At 36.9% G+C, this 12,854-nt stretch overlaps 1 protein-coding gene across 1 annotated transcript; it reads right to left on the reverse strand.

Moving 5' to 3' along the window:
* Window positions 1-2,266: 2,266 nt before the first annotated feature.
* Window positions 2,267-10,954, reverse strand: LOC127657568 (uncharacterized). Its single transcript, XM_052146424.1, has 6 exons — window positions 10,833-10,954; window positions 10,531-10,684; window positions 9,606-9,766; window positions 9,108-9,314; window positions 8,700-8,881; window positions 2,267-8,591 (listed from the first exon to the last, which is right to left on the reverse strand). Exons 1-6 carry the CDS (start codon window positions 10,885-10,887, stop codon window positions 3,039-3,041), a joined length of 6,312 nt encoding a protein of 2,103 aa, XP_052002384.1. The 5' UTR covers window positions 10,888-10,954; the 3' UTR covers window positions 2,267-3,038.
* Between the last annotated feature and the right edge of the window lie 1,900 nt (window positions 10,955-12,854).

A 12,854-nucleotide genomic window follows, 5' to 3' on the forward strand; every position in this document is an offset into this window, starting at 1 on the left:
GATGCAAGATTTAAATTCTGCATAAAAAGGAAACTTAATGTTAGAACTATTATGATATTTTGCATAGCAGTCGAGAACGACAATAACAAAATTTCAATTACTGTAATGCAAAACAACCTTCTCTTCAGTGTAATTAAATAATGATCCATCTTGTTACTATGACTTTTTAAATCATCTTAAATTCAATACAAATGCTTCCATGATGTATATTTTTGGGAGCGGAGTAGTTTCAATGTTCTTAATTATCAAAACAATTATTTATATTTTTTTATTACAACGTGGGACATTTCTTGACCGTTTTTGTTAGATCTACCCACTAAGCACCACAGTTAGCAAATACCATTGTAATTCGTTGCCTTAAAAGCTCAGTGGCATTCAGGAAAGATCCTCAATGGTGATGAACGTTTTCCTGCAGTCTCATCTTAAAGCCTGTAGACCAGATTTATGGTCAAGACTAGAATCAGGGTCTTGCTTGGAACTTTTAACACTGTTGTGGAAATGAAGTCTAGACAACTTTAGTCGTTCCTTAGATGGACAGTTTCTCTGCTCAAACCGCCATTTCAAATGTTCATGCACAATTTTGTCAGCGTACAGGTGGATATTTTTATCCACACTTAAACCATTTTGTTATACTGTAACAGAAGTCTTGTTTGGATTTATTATAATTTTTTTCCCGCTTGATCTGCTTTTAAATGTAAGGCAGGTGCCCTTTATTCCCTTTTCTTTAGCATGGTACACTTTTTACTGTCAGTGTAATTTGATAAGGCACTAGGTACTATATTCTACCTCCTGAATTAATATTTATGGTATGTAACTTACAATGCTGTTGCTTGATATTGTATTCATATCTTTAATTTAAGTCCACATAGGACTGTCAACCCACTATCTGTAGTGTTTATTTGGATACATTACTTGGTGAGTTTGTTTTTTTGAAAAATCTGTTCTTGATTTTTGGTTGCAATCATTTTGGGATAAAGATGATTAGAAATTGTTGGTTGAGGTCATGCTTATTTGCATTTGGGCAGCTGGCGTGTGGCTTGCAGCATTTAGTTCTTGCACCAATCATAATTATTTCCCCACTATAGGATGAGTTGAGTAATAAACTTGCATAACTTAAATACTTGAAAAAGGAAAGAGATGGAATATTAGTACTGATCATTAGTCTAGTAGAATTTGCCCCAACCCAATATCTGTAATATCAACTTTTATATTGGTCTCAAAGCTGAAAAGATAATAGCACAAAACACCTGATATATTTGATAATCTGTGGTAAAATGTTCTTATGTTGAGTTTTTTTCCCCAAGATTCATCAATGTGTCAATTATGCAATATTGCTGTGGTCATCCATATGTCATGCACAATGTTTTTTTGTTTTTTTATATATATATATATATATATATATATATAAAGTTATTGATTATAGTCATGAATGTAACATTTTTACTCTTTATTGCACAAACTCAAATTGGGAAAAATGTATAATTGTAAATATACACAAGTGATGGTGCAGTGCTTCAGTATTTATTTCACACGTGAATTTAACCTAAATTTTACCTATTTAATTTACTTACATAAAAACTGTATATATCTTTATATATAGTCAATATCTTTGATAGTCTGTGCAGTTTTTGTAAATGTTTGTCCTGTTTGATATTTTCTCGCTTTTTTTTTTTCTAACTTCATATATTTTTCTCATGTTTTTTGACATGGTAGGAATGGATGAGGCAAATGTTTCACTCGGCTATGCGTAATGAACTATTCTATTCATAGTGTATTTTCTTTTGATATACTAGCATGAAAGTGACTGTGATGTGAAAATGTGTAAAATATTAGGTTGGTATTTCTAATGTGTATTTGATAAGATTTAGCTTTGTATATTCAAATTTCTTGACTGCTTTATCAAATGAACATAAATATTTGAACAGGGGTGTTTTGGGGGAAGCCATTTGAGGGTACTTTGTCCATTCTGATGGTTTGGAAATTCTCAACATAATAAAATTAAAGGAATACCACATGTGGAAACACCGATTTATGTTGTGTTTTTGCCGTTATTTGATACTTGCAGGTCTCATTCAGGCTTTGTCTATTCAGAAACGCTGGTAATATATTACCATTTGTAGGTCATCATAAAATAGCTCTAAATCGTGCATGAAGGTTAGTAATACTACTATATTGATGAAACGGAAGTACTTACAAAATGAAACAGGTCAATATTCCTGTTTTAATATGAAGTTTTTACCTCTGTGCAGTTCTCAAATCATTCAGGTCATTTATTGAGTCATTGAGGGTTTGAAAATATTTAATCAAACAGTTAATTACAGGGTGAACACTAAATTGGTGTAATTGTAAACCAAATGGCCATTTAAAATAACAACACAAAGCTTAATATACTGATAATATTATAAAACAGAATTTGATGCATAGACTTCTTTCTCTGATCAAAACTTATTGCAAATGTTATCTAACATGGTGATCTCTTTTGCTAGAAAAACAAAGATGCACTTACAATTTACGAAACAAAAAGCTATTAAAAGACTGATCATAACTTTCTTTCTTTGTATCTTTTAGAAAATCAATGACCATGAATACAATTAATTAGTTCTTTATGGAAAACACATGTAAAGCACCATGTCCAGTATGCACTCTTTCACACAGGACCATGCTTTGAAGAGTAAATATAAAAATGATCTGGTCTGCTGGTTATAGAATTCCAGTAGGGGCCACCCAGAACTAACAGTTGCTTCTAAATGGGAAAGTTGTTTAACCTCAAGTGTATTTAAAAGTTTCTGTAATTAAGTTAAGGTAGTTTTACCCAACATGAAATGGATCTGCTAAATGCTTTATTGATCAATATTAACTATTTGTGGACTTAATTATAAGATTTAATTTTTGTCTTAAATTTAAGGGTGCAGATGGATATAAATAAATCCATGTCTAAGTTACTTCAGAAGTGTTATACATTTCTCACAGAGTTTACAAAACGGACACTTTTGTGAAATGTTTACTATGGCTCTGTCCACAGGACATAAAATTAATCATTAGAGGTATGTGGATGTGCTCTCATCTTCGCTCTGATATTCTCCAACACAATTCCCTTCCAGGATTTTAATGAGAGTTGACAGTGTACTGTTTGGATCCAGCAGAGTCACTAGAGGAATATTCACAGCTCGTTCCTTGAAGATCACATTCCGGAGAGTCATGGCTAACATTGAGTCAATGCCCAAATCGAAAAGATGCATATCATCATTCAGTTCATCTATCGCAATCCCAATCGTTTCACTGATCATGTACCTTACATATTCAAGTGGTGATGTGATGGGTTGCTCAGGTCTACCTATGGTCAGTTTGGCCTTCTTCATTGCTTCCTCTGTTAGTTTGAATAACCGTGCATTCAAAGACTTGTTTAGACTGAGGACGTTGTTCCAGTTGTTTTTGAAATTGAATTTGCAGACAACCTGTTGAGGTTTGTTGATCAAGAGGCATTGCTCAAGACCTTCAAGAATTTCTGGGACTTCCAGTAGCATGATTCCTTTTTCCTCCAGAAATCTCTGGAAATGCACTTTGTTCAATAGGAGGCCAAGATTCAAAGCCCCCCAGTTGATAGACTGTCCAGAAAGCCCAAGGTTTCTGCGGTACTGACAGAAAGTGTCCATGAACGTATTAGCAGCAGCATAATTTGTCTGAGAGGCATTCCCAATGAAGGCAGAGATGGAGGAATAGCACACAAAGTAATCCAGATTGCAGTGTTCAGTAGCATGGTGAAGGTTGAGCACTCCATTCACCTTTGGTCTCATAACTTTCTCATAAAGAGATTTGTCAAGGTTTTCAATCAGCCCATCGTGCAGGACAACTGCACTGTGAAAGACTCCTTTGATGGGACTGGATGGAAGCAATTTTCCAATGTTAGCAATGGCCTGCTGAACTTGCTCAAATAATGAAACATCACACTGTAGAGACTTAATGACAGAACCAAAATGATTGCTCAAATTCTTTATCTCTTCTTGAATCTCAGGGCTTGGATTACTCCTAGACCAAATGACAATGTTCCCTCCTCCTTTCTGAGCGATGAACTTCACTGTCTCAAACCCCAGCCCAGTGAGACCACCTGTTACAACATAGACAGCATTTTTCTGGAAAAGACTTTGTTTGGGCATCACTGGAATGTCAGACAGCTGGTTCTTGGGATCACTCTTCAGTATAATAATCTGCATAATCTGGCATGAGAAGTATGATTCTGATTCATATACAGACAGAAGCTCACTGTCTTTAGATTTCACTTTTTGAAAAGTTGTTGTGTCCAAAGCCAAGGACTTTCCACCCAAATGCAATGATTTTAGCCAGCGATACATTTTAGGCATCTGTACATGCAGATACGATTGCTGCATTATTCGAGACATGAAGAGAAAATGAATGTGGACTTTATAATTTGTCCCTCTGTAAGTTTTTGGATTAACAGTGAAGTTTGGTTGGTTGTCATAGACTAGAACAATGTCCTTGATGCCAGTGACATTGTTAACTTTTTCAATGGTCTTCTCATTAAAGGGAGGGAAAAGGACTGCTCCATCAACCTCACTAAGATCACAAGACATCTGATCAGCCTGTGTGCTCACTCTTACATTCCAGCCTGATCTGTTTGCTGTAGAAGTTAAGACTTTCACCAGTGCTGAGTCAGGGACAAGGGAGAAAATACACAATTTCTTTGGTTGTTTCACTTTAGGTAGAGCTCCATGCAAGATCTCCCATGCCAGTACCATGTAGGATACACAAGGAATGTCCTTCAGGAATGAAAGTTTTTTTGTTTTATAGCAAACGGATGCTGGGAGAACAACTTTGGATGTGGCAGCCACAGGGTAACATGACACAATGTGATCCCCAACTTTCAGTTTGCCAACATCTTTACCAACAGCTGTGACAATCCCACTGCAGTCAAATGCTAGAATCTTATGGTTTTGAGTTGTGTGCTTGTTCCAATACATTGTCTGGCCATACTTAAAGTCAGAAATGCTGACTGGAAAGTAGTCTGATGAATGCACACAGATTTTACTGAGGTGAACTTCAATACTTTCTCCTGGGATTGGTTCAAGGGATTTATCCATTTGAGTAGCTGATAAATTTGTCATTGTGTATGGATCAGATGTTTGCAGGATAAAGACATCATCATGCAACATATCAATGCTCCTTGCAGAGTTTTCCACAACTGGCAATGGAGTGTGGGTGATTTCAGGTTTGAGGATCTTGCCATCCTTAACCACCAGCTCTGGATATTTGCTACAGGGGTACGATCTTAGGACCTCAGCCAATGCGCTGATGTCTTCAGAAGAGACGGAGCCCAAGTCAATCAGCTGGAAGGAGAGTTCTGACAACTCTGCTGCACAGGCTCTTGTCATGCCTAACAACACAAAGCCAGGACTGATATAGTCCACTAAACTCTCTGAGGACCTATGGGTTATTACTCTGATAACGCCTGGGAATTTAATAACTTTGAGATATCCAGTGATCTTTCTGAAAATCTCACAACACCCTGCCATGCTGTCCAAGACACCCTCTGATTTGTAGAGGGTTAGGTCTGCAACACCCCACAAGAACAAAAGTTCCTGGAAGTTTTTCTTCACATTTGATATTTTCAGTTTTGACAAAACCGGTTCAAGTCCACATTCCAACAGTGTGTTGCTGTGTGATGAAGATATATCTCTAGATGTTGGGTCCAAGTACATTTGCAAAGCTTCAGAGATCCCTACCTCATCAGAAAAGACCAATGCCTTGATTGATTTATCAGGTGTGGCATCTTCAGAGATGATACTGAAGCTATTGTGGTAGAAGTATTCCTCAACTACCCGATAATGACTTCCAAGCATTCTGATCTTCACATGCCTGAGCTCAATCAAAACCTTGCCCTGTTTGTTGGTCAAGCAGCCACAAATTTCAAAATAATCTTCACCCACATGCATTGCTCTCAAATATACAACCATCTCCTCTTGCAGTGGTTCAAATACAGTCAGGCCACCTATTTGTGCTGGAAAGTGAGGTCTTGGTGAATGCCCTTGTATTATAGTTCCAGTAATAAGCTGCATGACATAATCTAAGACCACGGGATGAATGTAATAGTCATGAAGCTCGGGCAATAATTCCTTTGGGATTCTCAGAAAAGATATACACTCCCTAAATTCTTCTCCACAATAAACATCTGCCTTATTTCGGAAGACAGAGCCATACTCAAATCCTGTCTGATTAAGGTGTTTGTAAAGCTCCTCAGTACTCATGATGAATGTGCATCTTTTGAAAACAGAGTCCAGGGAAATGAACTGCTCTTCAGGTACTCTGCCGGGTTTTGCTTCTACTAAGCCAGATGCATAGATTGCAGAGGTAGATTGAATTTTGAAATTAAATGTTTTCTCTCTTGAATTGTCTGATGGATCCAGCTGTATTTTTATGTCTGGTGCATTCGGAGTGAATACGAATGGACTCTTAAATGTGATGCTGAGGTGCAGTGAACTGAGTGGAACCTTAGGTTTTACATATGTCATGACAGCTGCTAAACCCAGCTCAGCATAAAATGCCCCTGGTATGATGGCAATACCATTATGTTTGTGGTCCTGCAGGAACGCGACTGAATCTGAGGATAAATCACAGTTGAACACTGGGCTGTCTGAACTCGTTTGTGTAATTACTGGATGGTTTCTGATGGCACCAACCAACTGCAAAGTAGAAGGAAAGACATCTCTTCTCACACTGTCAAAGTGGTACCTCGGGAAGGGAATTGATTCAGTTTCAAAACCTTTGTAGAACATTTCCCAGTCCACACTGACCCCAAGCTCAAACAGTTTGGACACGTTAGCAAGCATTGTCTCATGATCTTTATCTGGCTGCACTGAGGGAAGCACAGTAACATCATTTCCCAGAGTCTCAGTGATGTACCTCTGAAGAGATCTTCTTGGACCAATCTCAACAAAGATCACATTCCTCTTGTTTTTAGCTGCTGACCTTACAGCTTGTTCAAATGTAACTGGCTCCCGGATATTTCTTGCCCAGTATTCACCAGTAATAAAATCAGAGGAACATGAACTTTCACCTGTGACTGTTGAGAACAATTCTGTCTCCAGACCGTGTGCCTGTAATGAGCCTATGCTCTCCTTCACTCTGGATACAATGGGATCCATCTTGTGGCTGTGATATGCAGCAGGTACATCTAGAATGCGGAGGAACAGATCTTTTCCTCTGGGTGAGTTGCTCAAATTTTGATGCAATCTGTCAATGTCATCTGCCTCTCCTGAAAGGGTGCATGACTGTGGGCTGTTGAAAGCAGCCAGACAAACCCTTCCTGAGTAAGATTGAAGGTTTTTCAAGACTTCAGTCACAGCCATATTGCTGACAACAAGCATTTTCCCTCCTGTCACAGTGCTTTGGAGAGAACTGCGATAGTGGATGACCTTTACTGCATCCTCAAGTGACAACAAACCAGAGCAATGAGCTGCAGCAACCTCTCCAATGGAGTGCCCGAGAACAGCATCAGGACTTATGCCCCAGTGTTTCAAAAGAATGGCAAGAGCAACCTGAATAGCAAACAAGAGAGGCTGGACAATCTGTGGATCAGAGAAATCATCACTGGTGTCAGATTCACTTTCCAACCTCTCTATCAGGTTCAAACTTCTGTAGCTTTGCATCATAGTTTCAATCTTAATGACTTCTTGTCTGAAAACAGGTTCCATTTTGAGGAGCTGCTTGCACATACCACGATACGCCACACCATTTCCACAAAAGACAAAAACTAACTTGGAGTCTGGCTTTGATGGTTTAAAATTTTTCTCCAGAGCAGAAGTCAGTCTCTCTTTTAGATCTATCAAGGATGATGTCTGAAAGACTTTCCTATATTTGTGTTTCAAATGACTCCTTCGACAGGCAGATGTGTACACTAAAGCCTGTAGATCTGATATGTTTTGTTCATTTATCTGTTTAGCAGTGTCTTCAATTATATTTTTCATGGATTTTTCTGAGGCTGCGGAAAGCACAAAATACTGATGTGATTTACTGAGCTGAGCACTTGTTTTTTTTGACTGCACATACTGTCTGACAATTGCATGTGCATTTGTTCCACCAAACCCAAAGTTATTGATTCCTGCAGTCCTCCCATTGCCATCACTGACCCATTTCTCTGCTGTTGTTGGGATGTTTAGATTGAGAGATTTAGCATCTATGCTGGAGTTTTCTGGTGAATAGAACACTGAAGGCACAACGGTTTCATGTTTCATCATCAAGAGAACCTTTATAAGCCCAGCAACTCCTGCTGCAGATTCTGTATGTCCAATATTGCTCTTAACAGAACCAATGAGGAGTGGTCCTGACTCATGAGGTCTCATTTTGGCAATTACTTTTGAGATACTACCTGCCTCTATTGGATCTCCAACTGGAGTCCCAGTTCCATGAGCTTCAATGTACTGAACACTGGTCAGGTCAGAATCTTTTGAATAGATTTTTCTAAGCAGCTCCTCCTGCTGTAGCATGGATGGCTTGGTGATTGGGGTAACAGTGTGGCCATCTTGATTTACTGCAGTTTTGCTGATGATGCCCCAAATATGATCGTTGTCTTGGAGAGCCTATGAGAATACAGATAACAAAGTTGTTGGTTGGAGTAGTTTTCAAATGGTGAATTTCATTATGTTTTGTGTGAAGCAAAATACTTTTATGAAATCATTTTGATTTACTTTTTTCAAAGGTTTTAGCAGAATAATGCCACAGCCTTCACCTCTTCCATAGCCATCTGCTTTGTTACTAAAGGGTTTACTGGTGCCATCAGGGGAGATCATCTTTGCCTTGGTGAGAGCCACAAAGACAGTTGGCTCTAATATGCAAGTCACACCTCCACACATTGCCATTTCACAGCCATCTGAGGCAAAGATGAGTTTGAAAACAATCATTATTCTTGCAATTTCATTTGGTGCTGCTAGTGTGCAGTAGAATTTAATCCAAAATATTCATTTAAAGTAAAAATTCAGTATTTCAAAGGTGGAATGTGACAATCCTTTATAATTAACTAGTATTAACATAAAGTGTTGTTTCAAAACTAAAGATAAATGTTTGTCCATAATTTATTTAATATTTTAAAAAACTACCTTGTCTTATGGCTTGACATGCTAAATGAAGGGCAACAAGTGATGAGGAACAGGCACAGTCAATGGAAATTGAGGGACCAGTAAAGTTGAATATGTAGGAGATGCGGTTGGCAGCTATGCTCATAGCACTACCAGTACCAAAGGAGTGGTCTATGTGTTTTGGGCTGACCTTTATACTGCTCAACTCAAAGTCTCTGTTCATTAGACCTGAAAGAAAAATGTCATGTTAAACTAGGTGTTGGAAACAGTGATTTATCATTATTTTGTTTTTGTTAACTTGAGAACATCATTTAATAATTAATGTCTTGAAAAACCCCTGACACATATTTTGATTGTCATGGCAAACATTTATTTTATCCTTCTTATTCCCTTTTGTAACATGAATTATGACACAAGTGCAATTGTTGAGACTGAGTATAATAATAAGCGATTCCAAAATCTTCAGACAATAAACAGCAATTTTACAGGTGGATGTATTAATTAGATAGGTCATGTTACCCAAAAACACTCCTGTTCTAGTTCCACTGGCCTTTTCCATTGGCATTCCAGCATCCTCTAGTGCTCTGTATGTGCACTTCAGCAGAAGTTTGTGTTGAGGGTCCATGTTTATTGATTCAGCTTCAGTGATGCCAAAGAACTTGTGGTCAAACTCATTTAAACTACACAAGATAAAAAGTAAAGATTAAGAATTATTGCTTTGGGAATTCGGGTATGATAATACAATTAATTTGATTTTGAATATTTGAGAATTAAAATAAAAAACAAATTATTTATATTATTGATCCCTCCATTAATAATTTCTGTATTCATTTTTTTTGTACATTTTAGTATTTATTACATTTTATTTCTGTATTTTTCTTTTTTGCATTTATTTTCTATTTGATTTTATGTATTGCTCTGTGCATATGACAATGAGGGACAAGTATGTCTTTAGCCCCATTGGCTGATTGATATCAGAATGCGTAGTTCAAGATGCCACAAGACATTAACAATATGCATGTTAACATTATTTTAGTCAGATAAAATCACTTACTAACCATTTCTGTGTGAAGTTATAGCCAGTTTTACAACTTCATTACCATGACATTGTAATGTCAACAAACCCTAAAACGACTGTAAAAATGACAATTTATACTTTACAGCTCAAATAATACACAAGTTTTAACAGAAGAATTCATGTAAGTGCTTTTATAAAGTTATAAGCTTCACACTTCTGTGTTTAAACACTTAAAATTGTAAAAACTTCCATTGTAAGTGCCGCACTGTAACCTCGAGTTTTGCTTTTCTGTTTTTTTAAAGAAAAAGAGGGATGTGTCAAGTTTAATTTTTTGATAATCAACTTTATTCCACAAATGCTGTCAAATGAGCTTCACTTGTACTGAACCAGAACATTCTTTTAAGGCAATATGATTTGAATTCTTACCCATCAATAAGTGCTGCTTTTGCTGTGCATGATCTTCCTGCCTTACTGTCATCTGGATCGTACCACTCAGAGAGGTCAAACCTTTCATTTGGTATTTGCACTGTACAATTCTTGCCCTGAAGTAGGACCTTCCAGAAATGTTCAAGTCCTTCACCTGAAACAGAATATACAATGGGAAAATGATATCTGAAAATGAAGTCCAAAGCTGCTACTAATAGTACACTGTCTAAAGTAACACATTAATAATGATACAAGATTCATAATATTAATAAAATACTGCACACTGTTAAACAAACATTTACCTCCAGGAAAATGGCATCCAATGCCAACAACAGCAATGTCTCCATCATCTGTCATGCTTCATGAGTCGTGATTGCAGTTCAGCTAATTAAGATGCATTTTTAATATGATGAATTGATTAATTTGTCATAAAAAGTACAATACGCACGAAAGAAGAATTTATTCGAATATACGAAAAACATAAAAGAAATAAAGTCTGATTTAGAATTTTTTTTTTTTACAACATGTACTACTTTCCTGTGTAATCAAATAAAAAAATATTTTAACTTACAGTACCTTAATACTCATATTGTATGTTGTCTCGTATTGAGTTACTGAAAATTAATAGATGACGACTAGTCCACCACATATTTATAAAGTTGAAAATATCCAGTAATGATTGACCAACAATAGTTAATCTGAAACTTTTCTCAGTTGTTCAGGCTCCACCCCACCACATGAACATTTGGGAATTCAGAATGCCTGCCAAGAAATGCATGACACAATTAGTCCCATTTTATTTGCACCCTCAAGGTAAATATTATTTAAGCTGATCGAACAAAGCAAAACTCTGACAACATTAAATAATGTAATAAGGACCAGAAGCAATGCATGACTGAACTTAAATATGACACATTTCCTGAGACCTAAACCAGTTATTCTGAGTCAAAATAAATCACTTTATAGTGATATGTTTTCTTTAAACTTATTCAAATTTGACCTTGAAATGTACAGATACACCCATTCACACAAGAGAGTGTAGACTCACAATACAATCATTACCTCTTATTAAGGGTTTTTTTAGAGAACCTTTTAAATATTTTGAACTTAGACTTCTATAATACTAACGTAATTTACATAAATTAGGCATGTATTTAGAAGAACATGATCACATTTTAAACAATTTGGGAATGTCACATTTTAGTTGTATGTTTACAGAATTCTATTGGAAATCTTAAGCCTCATTTGAGAACATCTGAAACGTGATTATGTGCCACAGAGCAAAGTTAAACTACTACGACAACATTTTTATCTAACTTTTGTCTAATTCTAACTTTTGTAATGGCTTTCAAAAATGTAGGTTCACTTTGCACCAGTTACTGTATACACTGTAAGATTTAATTGAAAATATATGATCACCTCATGCTGCAATATATCAAGGTTTTCAGAGCTATCCATTTTGAAGTTTGATGCACACCACTTTTGAAAAATAATACTGCTGTAATCTATAGAAGGCAGTGCTGGTGCAACATGAAGGTAAAAGAATAGGTTACAATGGGACTAAAGACTCCTTAGACTTCATTTTCTCCTAAAACACTAAACGGCATCAAAAACTAACACATGACTTACTTAACACCTATTTGACAATATACAGTGCATCCGGAAAGTATTCACGGCGCTTCACTTTTTCCACATTTTGTTATGTTACAGCCTTATTCCAAAATGTTTTAAATTCATTATTTTCCTCAAAATTCTACAAACAATACCCCATAATGACAACATGAAAGAAGTTTGTTTGAAATCTTTGCAAATGTATAAAAATAAAAAACATGTACATAAGTATTCACACCCTTTGCTCAATACTTTGTTGAAGCACCTTTGGCACCAATTACAGCCTCAAGTATTTTTGTGTATCATGCTAAAAGCTTGGCACACCTATTTTTGGGTAGTTTCTCCCATTCTTCAAGGCAGGACCTCTCAAGCTTCATCAGGTTAGATGGGGAGCGTCGGTGCACAGCCATTTTTAGATCTCTCCAGATATGTTCAATCGGGTTCAAGTTTGTGCTCTGGCTGGGCCACTCATAGACATTCACATAGTTGTCCCGTAGCCACTCCTTTGTTATCTTGGCTGTGTGCTTAGGGTCGTTGTCCTGTTGGAAGATGATCCTTCACCCCAGTCTGCGGTCTAGAGCTCTCTGGAGCAGGTTTTCATCAAGGATGTCCCTGTACATTGCTGCATTCATCTTTCCCTCTATCCTGACTAGTCTCCCAGTTCCTGCCGCTTAAAAACATCCCCACAGCATGATGCTGCCACCACCATGCTT

This window comes from Xyrauchen texanus, chromosome 17, assembly GCF_025860055.1.
Source record: "Xyrauchen texanus isolate HMW12.3.18 chromosome 17, RBS_HiC_50CHRs, whole genome shotgun sequence".
NCBI lineage: Eukaryota > Metazoa > Chordata > Actinopteri > Cypriniformes > Catostomidae > Xyrauchen > Xyrauchen texanus.

What these genes read in the sequence shown, in the direction of transcription:
- LOC127657568 (XM_052146424.1), bottom strand. Translation starts at nt 10,887, where the DNA reads ATGACAGATGATGGAGACATTGCTGTTGTTGGCATTGGATGCCATTTT. An exon ending in AAAGCAGCACTTATTGATGG is followed by an intron (nt 9,767 to 10,530) that starts GTAAGAATTCAA and finishes TATCTTGTGTAG; the next exon opens with TTTAAATGAGTTTGACCACA. An exon ending in TGCTAAAACCTTTGAAAAAA is followed by an intron (nt 8,592 to 8,699) that starts GTAAATCAAAAT and finishes GTATTCTCATAG; the next exon opens with GCTCTCCAAGACAACGATCA.